Raw genomic sequence first — 19608 nt, forward strand, 5'->3', positions numbered from 1 at the left:
CAACACCTCAAGTGACAAAATGGTCATTTGTGTCACTACAATGGCTAATGAGAAGACTTTGTCAGGTAGTGTATAAGTACATTTTTAAAATAGTATTTATTACTATTATTAAATTATTAAAACCCTTAATCATGTTTGCAGACTAGCAGAGGCAGAATGGGTTGAATAATGTTAACACGCTTGGAATCCAAATAATGTGTGGATGTTTTTTGTTTTTTTTTCTTTTAATGTATTTACTCTTTTTTTTTCTCAAAGAAACAACTTCCCCTTCAAATAAAATGGTCCATTTGTTAAAACTGAAAACTGATTTTCATTAGCTGACAGCACATTCCTCTCTATATAACAATGCATTTGACGAATAGAGAATTGCATTTCTTTGCTGCTGTCAACAGGATCTGTATCTCATTCTTTCCCTTTCTTTGTTTTTTCTTTTTTCTTTTCCTCTTGGTTCAGTTTGTTCAATGCTGTTTGTCACACAAAGGCACTGCTGCAGTGTGAATATTGACAGTAGGTTATGAATAATACAAGTAGAGCTAGAGATGAGAGGGCTTGTTAAAGGCAGTGTAGGACGTGCATGAGACCTGGCCTAGACTTGTAGATCTCTATAAATGCTTTACTTGAAGTTCAAAAGTCTGCATGAAACATTCATAATCATGACATGGGCCTTGAATCTGAATGAGATTTTATAATAATGTTTATGGTGGATTTATGACAAGTTATGTTGTCTTGGTAATGTCAAGTTGTCATAACAACAATATTTCAAACAATGTCATTATTGCATATAAAATGACATAACTAATGACACACCACCAAAAAAAGTTTGGATTGCATTCCTTAACTCCTAATGTCACTAGTTAACACAATGTATTTTTTTCAACACATCCCATAATTTCTAAAATATCAGCCTCCACCAAATGGTTAATATGTCAGTTTATGGTAAAAGTACTGGAATTATTACATGTACTATGAGAAATATGAAAATATGAAGTGTGCGACCAATTTCTAAAAAATATATATATAAATCACCTTTATTTTTTTTAAGTATACCAATAAATATTTCAGATTCTCATTTAACATATTATTGTTTTTTTTTTTTTTTTACAATAAAATCAAAATCAAGTATAGTAGTGCAACAGGATTATATTTGTTCACCTTTTAAATTACTCTAAAACAGTCAAAACTTGATAAATCATTTGGTAAAGCGGCAGTCAAATCTCATTCATGTCATGATTATAAAAATGTCTCTAGAGTCCTATGAACATCCCTTCAAGTGTTTTTTTTTGGTGAACATTGTCAAACGTTCAGAACACAGAAACTAAAATAATAATAATAACATTTCATTTGAAACTAACATTGCACTTTTGTGTGATTAAATCAATTTAAGCCTTGGTCAGATCACATGAGTTTGGCACTATTTCCTTGACGTAGGTTGTCATGGGTAGTCATAAATGACAAATTGGCTTCGTGACACAAGATTAGATCGTTTCCTCTCGTGTAATGTGGCACAGTTCACGGCTTATGACATCATCGCAGAAAGACTAGCATGTTTAATTTTTTACCCGTTCTTTATGATGAGTTCCATCACATGTATGACACTGGAGAATTAGGCATATCATTTCAGTTATATCCATGAATGCTGCCTTTAATCCACGGGTCAGGTAATCAAAAAAATAAACTGCATATTTACTTATGAGTGGGTCTTGGTGATTAAGGCTAATCATTGGTATTGCAAACTTTAACTACTTTGTCTAAAATATTAAGGTGTTTTAAACTATCAATGGATGATTTGGTCATTTAATGTAGGTTTCTCTGAAACTGAATATTTCACTTTAATTTTATTTAGGCTAGATTTTGTTTTATTCAACACATCAGCTTGTGTTTTGGTGCTGAAGCATATTGCGAACCTGTTTTAAAGCACTTCACCTCAGATGTTTTTTGTTATCGAATTATACCAAATTAAATCCGCTTCAAAAAGATATTTTTTCCAAGAAAAAATATAGGATTTATTTATTTATTTATTTATTTATATGTCTGTCTACTACTCAACTTTGTGGGTGGATGATTTGTTTTGCTCGATGGAAAATAAGAATTTAATTAATTGTAATTTGAAAATTGTAAGTGTAATTCACTGTATTTGGTGTTTTACAAACCTGTCATTTGCAAGTTTTTTTTTTTTTTAATATGTCATTATTTTATCTCGAGCATCTGATTTTTTCTTGGTGCTGATGTTCTTTCATTTACTCTATCTCACACGCCAAGTTCAGGCAAGGGGGTGTTTAAGAAACCCATGGTTGGAAAGAAAAAAAAAAAAATATATATATATATATATATATCACACCTCTACTTTGGTAAAAGTCAGGAAAGTGGGCGTATCCAGCTCTGTTTAGCGGGGAGTGTCGGAGGAGGGAAAAAGGGAAGGTCCGTAAAAATTTGCATAAAAATGGGAGTGTCGGTTTAGGCACGAGCTGATTTTCACAGAGGCAAAACAAACACAGACGCAGAGGAGAAAGACAGTGACTGTGTTTACATGGACAATTTAATCAAATTATTTGCCAAATTATTAAATTGTGGACTTTAACTGCAGTTTGGCTCTTTCATTCAGGAAGTTCATTCATGCTCCTCGTGACAAATGACATATTTGATTCGAGGAATTGCTGGAAGCATGTATTTTTCGTGCAATGTTTATTACCGCACGGCAAATGAGAGAAAAAACCCTGAGCATTTCTCAATAACTTAGATGTACTCGGTAGATAGCGTCAGAAAGCAGTGTGTGTTATTCCTGTGACAAAATGTGGTGAAAATCCTACACGACAGTTGGTTTGATTGTGGTGCTTATATGTTTACACTCGGAGAGCAGCATTTACAGCAGATTTTTCAGTCCATAATATTGTAGTGATAATAACAAACGGTAAACTTTATTAATTTCGAAATCATTTGACTGAAAGAGTACTGCTAACGATACAAACTAACTTTGTCTCTGAATAAACAAACAAAGACCACTGGTCCCTCACTTCAAAACCAAAACCTTCACTGCAACAAATTATAAAAGCAACAATGACGACCTGTATTTTTTAAACATTTCTTGTTCTCTCGCTTGGCAACACGACGTGGCATCTCCCTGCCATCTGAAAACTGTACCAGGTAAAAACAGTCTTCGAAGCTGTCATGCATATTAATGAAGTTGCACCGCATACACAATAGAGCGCCCTGATTGGTTTGAACCAAGTCTTACTCATGAATAAATGCAGCACAATTCCAGACGTCATAAGGTGCTCCCAGGTACAGACGTCCATTCTACACGCTGGAATACACGTTAAGATCTCATGGCTGTGATGTAGCTTCAAAAATTTGTTTCAAACCGGAAGTACGAATTTGCTCGAAATAACACAAAAACAACCAATTTTCACTTTTTAGTGGAATATATGTGTCCAAATAGTGTTTTTAGCAGTGTAGAACACATGTACAACTGTCAACCACTCAAAAAATGTGTTTTGGTGTTTCGTGACCCTTTAATATTTGAAAGGAAATGTGTTTGATCCTATCAATGTCATAACAAATGCCCTTAAATAACATAGCCTAGTTGTCAACAAGCATCACTGTTTATTGAGATTAAAATAAGATTGAAAAAATGTATTTGATTGAAATATTGTCTTAACAACACTTGTGACTGCTTTGGGAAATAACGCCTGTCGTAGACGTCAAAGGATGACTGATTGAGAAGGAATCTTTGATCTGACAACTTTAACATGGTTGAAAATTTAACATTTCAATTTAATAAAAAATATAAGTTTAGTCATTTGAAACAAAATATAGTCTGGGTTAGTCATGCAAAAAGGCACTGTGGTTACAGGAGCAAATTCACTTTACCTGCACAACAGCGGTGAGCAACTTTACTGACTCTAACAGAAGAACAAATACGATGCACATAAACCGTCAGCACAGTAAAAAACTACTGTCCAAAACATATTAATAAGCTAAACCACGCAGACTGGATGAATGCTGATGAGTGCTACTGAGATCGCATGGTGCATCAGTGTTTTCCTAGTGAAGGTGTAAAGATGTTTTACAGACTGAAAGAGAAAGTTGTTCTGTTGCAGAACCAGGTATTATATTATTTTATATTCTCCTTTTCAAATTAGTTTAAGTTTAAGTAAATTAATTTTTAATAATTTGCTTTTTATTATTGAATATTTTAAAATGTTCAAGGTTCTCTCTTCTTAAGTGTATCACGCTGATACTGATGCTGTGTTCATACCAGACGTGGAACGGGTGGATAAATCGCGCTTATTTGTGCGTAAATAGACGCATGAACATTTTGAGTTACTTGCTTTATTTGCGTGTCAAATCCGCTTCAGAACAGATGCGGATTCGCATCATGGGCAGGGCTTCTGTCTTCCCAGTGACTGTAGCTTGGTTGCTAAATGGCTTACATACATTTTATTGAGAAAATAGCTGTGTTTATGTGCTTTATTTAGGCTTAAGGGATGTCTATTCACGCCTTTGCATTGACTTAACATGTAAATCACTCGAGCTTAATGCTTCTTCTGCGTCTGGTGTGAACACAGCATTATACTAATTAATTATACAAGTAATATTAATTATTCACCTCCATAATCATGTTCAACTCCTGTCTCCATCCTTCTATATAATTGGTAATGTTATGGCAGAGGCCAGTCTCCAGGAGCAGAGGGCCTGTTGACCACCTCTATACACACTGCTCTCTGGTTTAGGAAAGACTTTCCTCTCCACACCAGCCATCTCAGTCCCCGGTGAAAGTTTTTTCATCAGCAGGGGACCTTGTAAATGGGCAAAGAACTCAGCTTATGCCAGAAAACATACAGGTAGATGTGCTGATATTTCTTTTTAAAAATGTAAAATCCCAGCAGTCACAGTTTTAGTTTGTTTATTTAATGAGTCTTCTTTAGTTTGTATTATTTTTTTATTTATTTGGAATTTGTTTTAAAATAACAATTTAGTTATGGCAGAAAATATATTATTTTGCTAAATAAATGTGCAGCATTTAAGAAAAAAAATGAAAGGGCTCTTGTTTACCTTAAGTTCACTATTAGTTTAAAATTGTTCTGTTTAAAAAAAAAGTCAATTTTACAACTAAACTGTGAATCATGAGATAAGCATTGTGAATCATAACGAATTGTGATACATCCCTATAAGCAATTAACAGTTTAAAAATAAAAAATAAAAATCACTAATTTTCCAGTAATGTTTTTTTTCCCCCATTTGAAGATCAAGTTACCTGGTCCTGCAGAGACATGACTGGATTGTTCTTGGTGGTGTTAATGTGGAGGACATGGAAGCGGTTCTTTCCACACAGGTCATATGCGATGTTAGTGAAGGAGGTGCTGGCAGTCTTGGGCACACGGTTATAGATGATGATCAGATCCTCAATCTCAGGCAATAGAGGAGTTTCCCGCAGGCCGTCCCTCATCTGTCTCTGCTCCACCTCTCGCACTTCATGCCGGGCCATAGTGCGCTCTGCAGGAGAGAGAAGACAAACAAAAAAAAAATTAAATTTATTATCACAATCACACTTTTATTTACGTTCTTAATAAAAACCTTAAAGTTATAAACATACAGTACAATTACAGAATTACTGTCAATTTTAAACGCTCTTATTATGCTATATTAAATATTCCTTTTGTTTTTGAAGGCTTATTTTTTGTTTTGGTATACAGTAGGCTGAGAATGCTGTCATCCAGTTGGCCAGATTGCTCAGCCTATTGTGATTGGTGTATTGTAGGGATGGAAAGATTAACGGTTTTCACTATTAATCGCACTTTAATTCGTCACGGCTAATTATTGGTAAAGGCTTCTCAACACCGCATTTCTGCACGGAACAAAACTCCTGCAACTAAAGAAAGTTATGCCAACTGTGCGCTAGTTTAAAGTTCCAACCTTGTATACCAAGGCTAATATGCATGCACACTGGATTGACTATGGCTGAGGCTATTAATTAAGGGCCGTTCATGTCACGTCCAAGCGACAACATCCCGCTCTCCCACGGGAAGCCAGCAAACATCTCCAGATAAGATATAGAGTTTCTGGAGATGTTACAGCTGAAAAAAAAAACATGTTTACAGCCTGTACAAAAGATGGTTTTTGTGCATATAGCTATTATTACCCTTCATGAGAATTGTGAGGGGGTGAATTTTTTTTTCTAACTCATCCGTTTCTTTTTTATTAAGTTATTTTAAGTCTGTATAATTAAGGGTGTAGCCACTTGAATGAAGCTAGGTCTTGCTGGTTGTCGTCAGCATATATTTCAGCATATACATCATATTTTTGTTTTGTTTTATGTAGCTTTACACAGTCAAGTGTCTTTTGGAATTATTTGGCAGATGATATGGCATGCTGTGTGCATTTAATTGTGCTCACAAACCATTCAAGTTGTCTCCTTCTGAGTGAAGCTTTATACTTATACACCATATCTATAGATGTATTTGTTTTATTTAAGAGAAATTAGCATTTATAATTTTTTTTTTATCTGTAATGCACTCCAAATCTGACAGATTGATTAGCTGTAGGCTATTAAACAGTCATCTGAAACATTGCCATACAGTGTTATGCTTTGATTTCTAAAATATCCTTGCATTTACTAACACAGATTGTATTTTTGAAGTATTTTGGAGTTATTTGTGCTATCCACCTGTAGAAAAACATCATAAGAACAGGGCTTAGTGCCTCAATGTATGAAAACAGTGTTATTAAAAGACTAAACACTTTATTGATATAGTATACAACCAAGCATATGTGGTCAGAACACAAATGAGTTGCAGGTAATGCATTAAAGCTTAAGTATTTCTCCCAAAGAAAAGCCCATCTAAGGAAAATGCTAGCAGGCACCTGCAGCTCCGCTGACACTCTGCCTTTTTTGCCCTTGTTTGGTGTCCCCCAGTCAGTGCGATGACAAGCACACAAATTGCCAACGGTTTTCCATGCCTACTTGTAGCTTCATTTGCACTTTTCCGAGACTGATGAGTGACGTCATGGATACTATGTCCATATCTTTTACATTCTATGGTCGCGTCTTTTGCTCTCGCAAGATTTTATTTCTTTACACAAATTTTTACATCAGACAAAGACAATATTTTTATTTAATCTTATTTTTATTTATTTATTCATTGTTCTGTAATTTATGTTTAGTGTAAAATTATTGCCAAAAACTTTTTACATTTATTTTTAAGCACAAAAAGAAATGGACTAATGTTTGTTTTTATTATTATTCTGTGCTGTATTATTTAGTTATTGAGCAGCAATAAATAACACTTTAAGGAATTTTCACTAGATTTTCTAAACTAGTAGTGCTTGAAATTAATGAATGCATAATAATAGTGATAACGTCAAACTGTTATTAGTCCTCTATAATTGACTATAATCGTAGAACCAAAATCAACAATCGTTGCATCCCTAGTCTATTGTGTGGTAAACAGAATGACCATTATTACCACATTCACAGTCTAGTAACAGACACTTGTGCATCACTTGAAAATACAGTAATAACAACATAATGATAATGCTGCTTTTAAGCCAACTATTGATTCTTCAAAACTGCAAGGAAAATGAATGTCTTTTTCGCTTTTTGTCTTCAACACATCAAAAACACAAAACACATTTCTTCAACTCGGTCTGTCATGATATCTAATTTTTGTTGTACGATACATTGGACCTGGACCAAAATATATTCTGCTAAAAATGACAATGTAATAACATCACAATGCAAGTACACTCTTCCAATGAACCCATAGTATTGTATACTTAAGAATATTTAATTTTATTGTCATTTTAACAGTTTAATAACTAGGCATTGGAATCAGAACATGAAGATACATATCCTAAATAAATATTAATAAAAGTTAACAAAAAAAAATGCAAGATGCAAGATCAAAAAAAAAATGCAAGAAAGAAACAGGCTGCGATATCTGCTATTAGATCTATTTTCAGTTTTCACCCACATGAAACTAAATTATTTATTCATTTATTTTCTTTTCGGCTTAGTCCCTTTATTAATTCGGGGTCGCCACAGCAAAATGAACCGCCAACTTATCCAGCACATGTTTTTTGCAGCGGATGCCCTTCCAGCTGCAACCCATCTCTGGGACACATCCATACACACTCATACACTACAGACAATTTAGCCAACAATTCACCTGTACTGCATGTCTTTGGACTGTGGGGGAAACCGGAGCATCCGGAGAAAACCCACGCAAATGCAGGGACAACATGCAAACTCCACACAGAAATGTCTGCAAAACCATAACATAGATACTTCCTTAAAGAAATCAATACTGCATGCTTCCTGATTTTGATTAAAAAAAAAATGTCATTTTTAAATCACTGTATGCAATAAAAATGGCTCATACATTCAATTACGCCATGTAATCTTAGATTATTAATAAAATATAAACTAAATGACAGACACCTTCATCCCTTATTAACTGCTTTTCAGACATCAAATCCTGGTTCACCTCTAACTTCCTGAAATTAAACGCTAATAAAATCAAACTTCTTTAAACAAATTACATAACTTTCCAATTCCCACTGCTGATTCTGTCATTACTCCTCCCTTCAGGTAAAGTGTCTGGGTGTCACATTCTACAAATCTGTTGAAGCTAAAGATCTAAAGATTCCCATCAGACCCTTCAGCCACCTGTTGATTTAGACGACAGAGAGAGTGAGACGGCAGTTTCAGCAGTGTTCTTTCCTTTGTGTACACACACAAGTACAATAACTTGCTGCACACATTAAGATGTCAGGAGAATTCTGTAGCATAAAATGCCTGTTTATGGATTTAATGTACTTCCTAGACATGCCAAATAATGTACAATGTATATTTACACAGCCCCAAAATATTGCAGCTCAGATGCTAACAAAGTAAACAACGAAAAATAGTTCATACTTAAACATTCATATTCTATTTGGCTTAGTCCCTTTATCGATGCAACCAACTTATCCAGCATATGTTTTATGCAGCGAATGCCCTTCCAGCCACAACACTGGGAAACACCCACACACTCCTGCATTTACACTCATACACAATAGCCAATTTAGCTTATTCAATTCACCTATAGCGCATGTCTTTGTACTGAGAGGGAAACCGGAGCACCTGGAGGAAACCCATGCGAACACGGGGAAAACATGCAAACTGCAAACAGACTCAGCCAGGGCTCGAACCAGTGACTTTCTTGCTGTGAGGCGATCATACTACCTACTGCACCACCATGACGCCCCATATTTAAACATGTTGAGGCAAATAATTTCAGCAGACAAAAGACAAAATATTTCAGGAAAAGTATTGGAAATGCAACTCAATCTAGATTTTTGCGAAATGGAAAACTTTTGATTGCTCAGTTAGGGAACTTTATTGCACTATTCATTTGACAAATCCACTAGAGGACACTATCCTAATCTGAAATATGTTAATTTGGGTATAATTTCTAGTATGTTTCTAAAACATGCCCTTCTTGTACAAATTCATGAGAAGGTATTGTGATGATCACTCAGTGAACCAATTACCCAAACCCTTTTCCAAACCTAACCAATAGTGTTTGCAAAAGCAAGTATAACAAAAGCCATGCTTAATCATGCTTGTAGACCATGATGCTAAACCAGACTTAAACCAATATAATATGCCACATTTAATTATTTGTCAAAATTAAGTGAGTTTTAAGCAAAATAATCTACCAATGGGGTGAGTAAAATAATCTTGTGCCAAAACGAAAAACAAGATTATTTTGCTTACCCTATTGGCAAATTATTTTGCTTGTTTTAAGAAATAATATGACATATTTATCCTAAAAACAAGACAATATTTTTGCTAGTCTAAAATTTTTTGATATTTGGACTAGCAACAAGACAAAAAAATTGAATCTAAGAAAGAAAGAAAGAAGTTTTTGCGGTCAAGTGACCATGCTCGAGAAGTTGTCTACATGGAGGTAGATTAGGCAAACATATTAGATTACAAATCACTGTTAAGTATCAATACTATGCCCCTGTAAAAACAACTAGTAGTGATTAATTTCGCTACATGCGTTAACATGCTGCGTTGACAGCGATAAAATAAAAATAAAAAAATGCCGTTAAACTATTTTCAAAGTTGGGTTTGGAGCTGGGTCTATACTGCGCAAGCTATGATGACTTTCGCCTTGATATTTTAGCGCGGATACATACCTGGTCAAATTGCACTGTAGGTGGCGAGAGCGAGTTTTCGAACCTGTGTGTATTCTTATTGTAAAATTACCACGTCAAACGTGACATGCTAACAAATATGCAATTCACTAGAGTAAATCTGATTAATGTTAGCTCCACATCTAACTATCAGGCACATGTAGAGTTTATGCGCTCAAGTAAAACATATATAAATAAAATGGACCGGGTGCTTTTTATAACGTATGATGGTGTAAAAATACAATTGACGATGTACTCTTTAAAGTGTGAAAAATATAAACAACAAATTTGAGAAACACTTGTCTACATACAGTACTTAAGATAGGGTGTGGCTTGTAAGAAAAATGCAGCTTTTCCTATTGAAACAACACACTAATAAATATAGTGTTGTTCATTTCATAGGTTTCCTGTTACATTCTCAGAGCTGCACCAATAGACTGAATGTCACATGAACAGATAGGAAAAATGGTCTCATCACATTCGCTTGAGTGTCGAAGAGCTTTCAAAGACACAGGGTCTCAGGAGGGACCAACACTCAACAAAACAACAATTCTCCTGTGGTTCACATAGAGCCAGCTCAAAAAGCTATTTGTGCCAACAAACAGCAGAAAGAGATAAAATCCTCCATCCATACAAACAGACCAATAACTTGTTTGCTTTTTACAATAACATTTCATATTTAAATATGTATTACAGAAAACCAAGTTAATCCAATAGTACAAAAAATAATTCAACTGATTTCCTTTTAAAACATTTTTTTTAGCTTCTGCAAAACACAAGTGGAGATATTTTGTGGAATGCTGAAAACCAAATAGTTTTCCCCAAACAAAATTTGTTTCTAAATGACATTCATTGGATTTTTGTGCATATACTGTGGATATAGAGATGTTTGTGCATATAGGGACTGGAAATCAAATCTGGTTACTAACAATATGGTCTTCAAAATGAGAATCAGGTCAAAGAAGTTTAAAAACCCCAAATCATGAATTTTCTTTTTCATTCCAGTGTCCCTTTCAATATTAAAAAAAGATTAAACAGTTAACAGTACAGTTTTGTGCATGTCTTCTGACGTGTAAACAAACTACAGAGAAAGTAATTTTACACACTGCGTGCTAATCACAGAAATGCACAGCAATCCTGAAAAAAAGCCAAGCAAAAATAAATAAATAATGGCATCTCTCCCCAGTTACACTGTTTCATACACTCATTTTGCACAAAGCAATTATGCACAGCTCAGTTTGCTAATAGACTCATCAGTCTTCAACAGTGAACACCTACCAGTGCATAAAATAAGCCACTTAAAATATTGATCAAGTCTTAACAAGTCTCTACGCATCAGTACTTCTCTAAAGTATCTTTCACCAATGAGGACCACAACCACACTCTGCCTGGCATTCCATTTACACTAACAAACCAACACACAATCCCCATCAACACAGACATCTATAATGTGATTGATACAAGGTAGCAAAACTAAAATGTTTTACTAAAGTTCATATGAATAACTGTCACCGTCCCATATTCAGGACATTTTTCTATAATTCTTTTTCTAAACCTGAACTTATCTTCACAAACTATGTACTGTAAAGTATGCATAACACTTGTGTGAATTCCAAATAGCCTACGGGGGTTAAATTTCAGTAGATAGCTGTGCTGTTCAGACTACATGACTTGATTGTCTGTCTGTCTGTAAAGGGTGCCGTGTAGGATTTAAATAAAACTTTGCTTATCAGCACATACATAAAACACGTGTATATGTGTTTTAAGTGTTTTTGTTTTTTGTGTGTGTGTGTGTGTGTGTTTGCATGCAGCAAGTTTATATACATGTGCGTGTGTTAATGTGGGTGTTTATGTGAAGATCGAGTTTATATGTATGCGCGTGTGTATGTGGGTGTATTCATGCATCAAATTTATATGTATGTACACAAGTTTCATCTATGTTGTTTTGAACATCCAGTAGTATAGGTGTATATGCGAGAAATTTATAGGTGTACATGTGTTTTATGTATGTGTTGATAAGCAAAGTTTGATTTAAATCCTACAGGGCAGTGACGGCACCTCATACTAATTTACTCATTTAATTTTGATTAATTTTTGCTGAGTGCATGTAGGTTCAGCTAACGCTTCGCAGTACTCTGATGCAGACCCTGACAAGCATTAATCAAAAAAATGTGAGACAGAGCACAATATCAGTGATTGTCCGGTTTTATTTAGCTATGACGCGAGTCACTATTCACCATTTAGAATTTGCAAACAATACTTTTCAGAAATTATATTATTAAGAAGAAAGCCAGAATGTGAGAATGACCAACTTTACCCCAAAGCCAGTTTTGGGGAAATATAATTCCTGCACATGCTGGCCTGTCAACAAATACACTGGATAAAGTGCATATATCTATAGAGTTTTCTAACTGGTGAATGACACAATCTAGTGTTATATAATGTTGTCTATTATTATCAGATCATCATTTGTTTGGTGCGCGTTTTGCAACTTGAGGCAGGGGAGAGATGTACATTTTCAAAGCTATTATGCTAACGTTAGCATTCTGGCAGATCACCTACTGCACTTTTAACTTGAGTGCATTTTTTATTTTGCATATATATTTACACACTGTTTAGATTCTTTCTTGTCTACAGTGATTGGCTAAGTAGAATAATACCTTACAATCAAATCTTACAAAGAAAAATCACATCAGACAGACCTTGAGACATGGATGATTTATAAATGCAGCAAACATGTACACTATAGTGTGGAAGCATTCAAACACACTTTTAGAGTAGCTTGTTAGTCAGGGCTTAATGTGTATAACCTAAGTGCAAACAAATAGATTAGCAATATGAGCAATAAACAACAAATAATAACAACACCACGTTGTTATTTACTCAACTGGTTCCAAAAATGTATGAGACTATCTCTTCTGTTAAACACAAAATAAGATATTTTGAAGAAAGCTGAAAACATGTAACCACTGACTTCCATAGTATTTTTTTCCATACTATAGAAGTCAATGGTTACAGATTTTAAGCTTTCCTTAAAATAACTTCTTTTATGTATTAAATCAAAAAAAGTTAATCAGGTATGGACAATGATTTCAGCTATATACATTCATTCACTTACAGTTAGGTTTAGATATTAAAAACGTAAGGATAGACAATGAAATCCAGTTTAGTCATGTTGTTTGGTCTCAGCACTATACAGCAGTGAAAAAGGCATCTCGGATAGAAGAGTGGGGGTGTAACAGACAAGAAGTGATGAAGCTTGAAACTGGAGCTGTGGTATTTGTCCTCCACAGTCACTAACAGAAGGCAGAATCTGCTCATAATGGAGAGGAATGACGTTGCCTCGGTCGTGTCATTGCACATAGCATCCATTACAGCTCCACAGCGCTCAGACTCCCTCCAGCTTCTTTACATAATCACAACAGGATTGCATTTCTCTCACTCGTGCATCTTCTGGTTTTCATCAATCTGATGGAGGAGAAATGCTCAGCTTTTCTCGCAGCAGAAATGGATAGAAAGGCCAGTAGGCATGACTGCATTGCTTATCTTAATTAGTAAACAACACGCTCTTTCCTGACACACAAATGCCTTTCCAGATGATTAAGCCTTTGATGGTGTTAAGAGGAATTGGCATAATTACAAGTAAAGCTGTTTGTGCTGTTTTTGCTTTTGTACTGCAACCGAGGTCTGAAGGGAGCTCATTAGAGTCAGCAAGCATCTCTCTCTGTTTTTCTGGTGTGCACAGTAGAGGGCAGCATCTTGCTGTCAGGTAGTCATTTATTTATTTGCAGGGGTTTGGGAAGGGCTTTTTTCCTCATGTGGAGGCTCAACTTTCCTGGAGGACTTTCATCCTTAAATTAGATTGTACACAGAACCTATTAACTGCTGTCAGCATTGCTTTGTTAGTGTGAAATATGATGCAGAGACACAAATTAATTGGAAGTTTTTGTTTGTACAACTGTTTTTATAATCAGTGAGATTTTTTAAGTGGTTCTATTACTAGTGAGGGATAACTGATGGTAAGCCAGAGTCAATTATTCCGTTTATATTATGGCTATATCGAGGCACAGTTCAGATGTTGTATTTCAAGACCTTTGACCTTAAACCATTCCTTAGTATAGGACTAGTTTGTGATATTAATCTCAAAGCCTTGACTGTTGCAAGCTGTGAAGCAACTGAAATCATTCAGTGTATTGATATACACTCACCGACCACTTTATTAGGTACACTAGTACCGGTTTGGACCCCTTCTTTTCTTCAGAACCGCCTTAATGCTTCATGGCATAGATATACTGGAAATATTCCTCAGAGATTTTGGTCCATTTTGACATGATAGCACCATGCAGTTGCTGCAGATTTGTTCGCTGCACATCCATTATGTGAATTTCCCACTCCACCACATCCTAAAGGTGTTCTATTAGATTGGGTTCTGGTGACTGGAGGCTATTTGAGTACAGTGAACTCATTGTCATGTTCAAGAAACCAGTCTGAGATGATTCGCACTGATATGGCACGTTATCCTGCTGAAAGTAGACATTATAAAATGACTGTGGTCACAAAGGAATGGACATGGTCAGCAACAATTCTTAGGTAGGCTGTGGCAGTGACACAATGCTCAATTGGTACTAATGTGCCCAAAGTGTGCCAAAAAAAAGTTATGTTAAGTAATATGTATACCTCAGTTGTAACGAGTGATTATTTGAGTTACTGTAGCCTTTCTATCAGCTAAAACCTATCTGGCAATTCTCCTCTGACCTCTGGCATCAACTAGATTTTTTTTTCTTTCTTTTTCGGACCATTCTTGGGAACCCTAGAGATGGTCGTGCTTGACAATATCAGTAGATTAGCAGTTTCTGTAATACTTAGACCAGCCCGTCTGACATCAACAAACATGCCATGTTCTATGTGTCAAGATGGCGGAGTGACAAGTCAAACTTTTCACAGGCTGTAACTAATGTTGAAAGAAAGGCTCTCTTTTTACTCTATGGTATATAAATAATTAGTACATTTGTACTTATTTGGTACTTTATCGTGTATGTAAAGTCAGTCTTCTGCTCATAGGCAAAATTGCCAAGAAAATCAAAGAATTCGTGTCGGATACATCAGATAGTTAGGAAAGGCTAGATGTGATGGAGGTGGAAATATCATCAGCTAAAGACATGCGACAGAAGGTAATGCATCACACCCCTCTCAAAAGCCCTGGGCTTAAACGAGTAAAAGGAACACATGAAAAAGAAAAAGAGAAATACTAGATTTCTACCAGCGTTCTTTACGTCGCCATTCAAAGTCTCAGTCGGAAGCTTGATGGGAATGCAGATTATATTCATGCTTTCGAATCTCAACTTAGAGATACTGATGCAATCGTCAACATTACGAAGTCTTTGGATGCAAATATGACGGCGATGAAAGGTGTTAATGATGATGTAGAAAAGTTAAGGGCACAGGTGAATCAGATTCAAAAACATAACAACCTGCTGAAACAAAAATGTATTGAACACGACCGGTACAAGCGCAGATGGTGTTTGTGATTAAACGGGGTTCCTGAAAAAGAAGACGAGGATGCCTGACGTTTCGTGATTGAAATTCTGTCGCAGATCGTTCCTCACTCTCCTGATCAAGTGCAAAGCACAGTGGACACAGTTCACCGTCTTGGAAAAAAAGTGAACGGAAGGACACCAGGCCAAATCATCCAATTTGGCATGCGAACTGTCCGTGCCATGGTTTGGAGAATGTCAAAAAATGCATCGATCTGCAGGGAGAGAAACATTCGCTTGAGAGGACTTTTGTAAGGACGACAGGGAGGCTAATGCTCGACTTTGGCCTACAGTTGAGGAAGCCAGAAAGATGAACTTGAAAGCTTACCTATGAGATGGATATGCTGTTATTAATTAGCAGAAGATAATGGCTTAACTAAGGTAAAAAAGGGCTTTAGAGGAAAGCCTTGTCTTGAGTCCAAGACATGATATCATCTGAATCTGAACTTCCTGTTCTGGATAGAAATAAGTACTTTAGTTTCATAAAATGTTACTTTAGAAAAGATTTTTTCACCATATTGTATAGACCAGTCTTAAGTTTCTTAAAGGTTTTATATACCTTTCAATAATGAGTGATTTTGTATAACGCCTGAGTAAGTTAATTTTTTTCTGTGTAATAATGTCTTTTTCTCTGTTATCTTTAAATGTTTGAGGTATTAGATGTAATGTTAAACATAAGGAACTTTTTCTTTTTTGCAAGGAGCAAGTTAAAGGTGCAGTAGGTGATCTGCCGAAATGCTAACCGCTATTAGCATATTATCTTTTAACGGCAGGGAGGGGCTGTGATTCAAAGCCACACACCGCGCACCACATCACAACAGCAGAAAGACAACCCACTAGTTCATGTCATTCACTAGTTAGTTAGTGTTTAGCCAGCACCGTGCGGGAATTACATTTATTACTTAGCCACACTCACATGCTATTTCAGAGCAAATATTCAGAGTAGCATGGTTAACAGTATAGGAAGGCTGTCATTGTTCAAAAATGACCCAATGTGAATATGAAAGCAACTTCAGCTCAATAAAGCAAGTTAGGCAGAATAGCACTATTTACTGATGTTTTGTTGTTAAACTAAATATAAATCTACATTATCGATGCTGTAAAAGGACCTTATGAAACTGAAAAAAAATCACATAAATTTTTCACAGGGAGAATTCAGTGGCTGAACAACATGTCTTTGCATAAGTCATTCATAACAGAACACAATCTAACATAAGCTTAGCCTGACTAAAATAGTTTTAAAACAGAACATTACCTGTCTAACAGTAATACTTCAGCCATGGTGTCGTCTCCAGCAAGCTAAAGTAACTCCAATATTGATTCAGGTTTTTAAAAGTTTCAATTCATCATTAGATTTCTCCCGAACGGGCACGCGCGAATGGCGGAACTGCATGAACAGATGCGCAGAAGTCCGAATCTACATTTGCTGACAGACAGTCTGAGCTGCTTATCGGTATTATGGGAGACGTCAGTCCAACAATATTTAATTGGATGAACATTTTTTAGTTTTATGCTTTACCCAGAATATAAAAATACATATAAACACATTTAGATCATTTACTGTAATCAGTACTATTGGACAGTGAAGAGACTTTCAACTAGCACAACAAAAAATGTTTCTGAAGACAATCACCTACTGCACCTTTAAAGTTAGTTGTTGTTTTTTTCTACAGGAGACACATTCAACTGATTTAGATGTGAGATTTTGGAAGTCACAGTGGGGTAAAGAGTTTTTTTTTTTCTCATGGAACATCTAATTCTGTAGGAGCTGCTTTCTTGTGTAATCGAAATTACTAGAAAATAATTGTAAGTTTAGGAGACAAAGAGTCATTCTTTTGACTAAGACTGAGGGTACTTATCCTTTATATACCCCTCCCAAAATAGTTAAATCTATAAATTCCATATTACTTAAATTTATGGGCGAGGCAGTGGCGCAGTAGGTAGTGCTGTCGCCTCAAAGCAAGAAGGTCGCTGGTTCGAACCTCAGCTCAGTTGGCGTTTTTGTGTGAAGTTTGCATGTTCTCCCTGCCTTAGCGTGGGTTTCCTCCAGGTGCTCCGGTTTCCCCCACAGTCCAAAGACATGCGGTACAGGTGAATTGGGTAAGCTAAATTGTCCGTAGTGTATGAGTGTATGAGTGTGTGTGTGAATGTGTGGTTGCAGCTGGAAGGGCATCTGCTGCGTACAAACTTGCTGGTTAAGTTGGCAGTTCATGAAAAAGAAAATGAAAATGAATGAATGAATGAACAAATTTATTTGAGGCACTGGATTATAGTGGTTCTTGAATTCAATAACTATTTTATCTTATTGATTAATATATATGGTTATACTAACAAGGCTGCCAATAAGTATTTTTTTTATTATTATTATTGGCAGGAGAGATATACTTCACCATTTCATAATTTTTCATATAACCCTGTAATAGAATCTTTGACTCAATCACTTGACTTAATTGATATTTGGCAGATTAGAAATGCACATAAGAAACAATCAACTTAGGGGGCTTTCTCAGGCTGTAGCCAGCGTTCTAGATTAGATTTTTGTTTGATTAGTAAAAATCTTCTCTTTTTCTCTTAAGACTTTGATATTTCTCCTTCAGTCTTAGCCGATCAAAGTGCCATATCACATTCACTCAGAATTAATTCTAGTTCACCATCTTTTAGATCTCATTGGAAATTCAACAGTAAAATGGTAAGTAGCACATCATTTTGTAAGGAAATTTCTTTACTGATAAATGAAGTAAAAAAACTTGCCTGATTTAACTCCAACTGGTGAGTGGGAATAGTTAAAATTTTCTATTAAAAGATTGGCTATTAAAGAAGGGAAATCCTTAGCGAATGTTAGGGAAAAAAGACAGTTAACAATTGTTAGAAAACTTTGATTGATTATAACATCTATTTATATCATTGTAATTTATATAAATCGAAATTTACTAATGGGTAAATATCATATTCTGTAAGTGGAAAAGGTGCAGACCCTCTTTTAGATGTTTTCTTTCTGAGGTAGAGAAAGTGGCTCAAAGCTTCAAATACTTCAGAAACCAAAGTAAAAAAAAAACTGAAGCTCTCTGTATTTCATTTTCAGAATATTTTTTTATTATAATGTTTTGTTTTTTCTTTGATATAGATCTTTTGTACTGCTCTTTGCTCCTTGTTGCAGTTGTAACAATTTTAATTTATTTGATTTATTTTAATGGTAAATATTCCTTGCAATGTTGATTGTTCCCTGTTTTGTGATGTGAACTTTTTGCAAAATTAAAAAAAAAAAAAAATTGCCATGTTCAAAGTCACTTAAATTACCTTTCTTCCTCATTCTGATGCTCGGGTTGAACTGCAGCAGATCATCCTGACCATGTCTACATGCCTAAATGCATTGTGTTTCTGATCTGTGATTGGCTGATTAGAAATTTGCGTTAACAAGCTGTTGTAAGGTGTACCCAAAAAAGTGACCGGTGAGTGTAGAACCATTACTGCATTTGGTAAACGCCAGCATGGAACTATTATAGCTTTTTGGTTCCATAAAATGATTTCACACCATAGAATTAATGTTAATTTAAACAAACACAATCTTGACAGGTCCTCTGCGCTAGTAGCATGCATGGCTATCAACTAATGCTCTAATGAATGAGCAGTGCATTATTAAACAACATTCATTTCTGTTAGAATCCACTGCATTGCGCTGTTCATTCATTAGATGAGTGGATCAGAGCATGTTACTAACAGACTGGTCAGGTTTCTGTTTATGTCAAGTCATTTTTGTTGACAGAATTAATACTGCTTAGAATTTTTATCAGCTAATCAGAATCAAGAATTCAACAATCCTGTTATATACAATATAACTGTACTGTCCCTAATTTAAGTCTGTGAAGTACAACATAACTAAGTAATTATTCAT

The 19608-nt window shown here is 35.4% G+C and overlaps 1 protein-coding gene across 1 annotated transcript in view; it reads right to left on the bottom strand.

The window, feature by feature from the left end:
• Positions 1-19608, bottom strand: part of hs2st1b (heparan sulfate 2-O-sulfotransferase 1b) — a 163096-nt gene that overhangs the window by 12173 nt on the left and 131315 nt on the right. Inside the window, exon 2 of the mRNA XM_009302420.5 lies at positions 5255-5493. Within this exon, the coding sequence (XP_009300695.1) occupies positions 5255-5493 (239 nt within the window). The remainder of the gene's footprint in view (positions 1-5254; positions 5494-19608) is intronic.

The sequence above is a fragment of the Danio rerio genome, chromosome 6 (assembly GCF_049306965.1).
Source record: "Danio rerio strain Tuebingen ecotype United States chromosome 6, GRCz12tu, whole genome shotgun sequence".
Classification (NCBI taxonomy): Eukaryota; Metazoa; Chordata; class Actinopteri; order Cypriniformes; family Danionidae; genus Danio; species Danio rerio.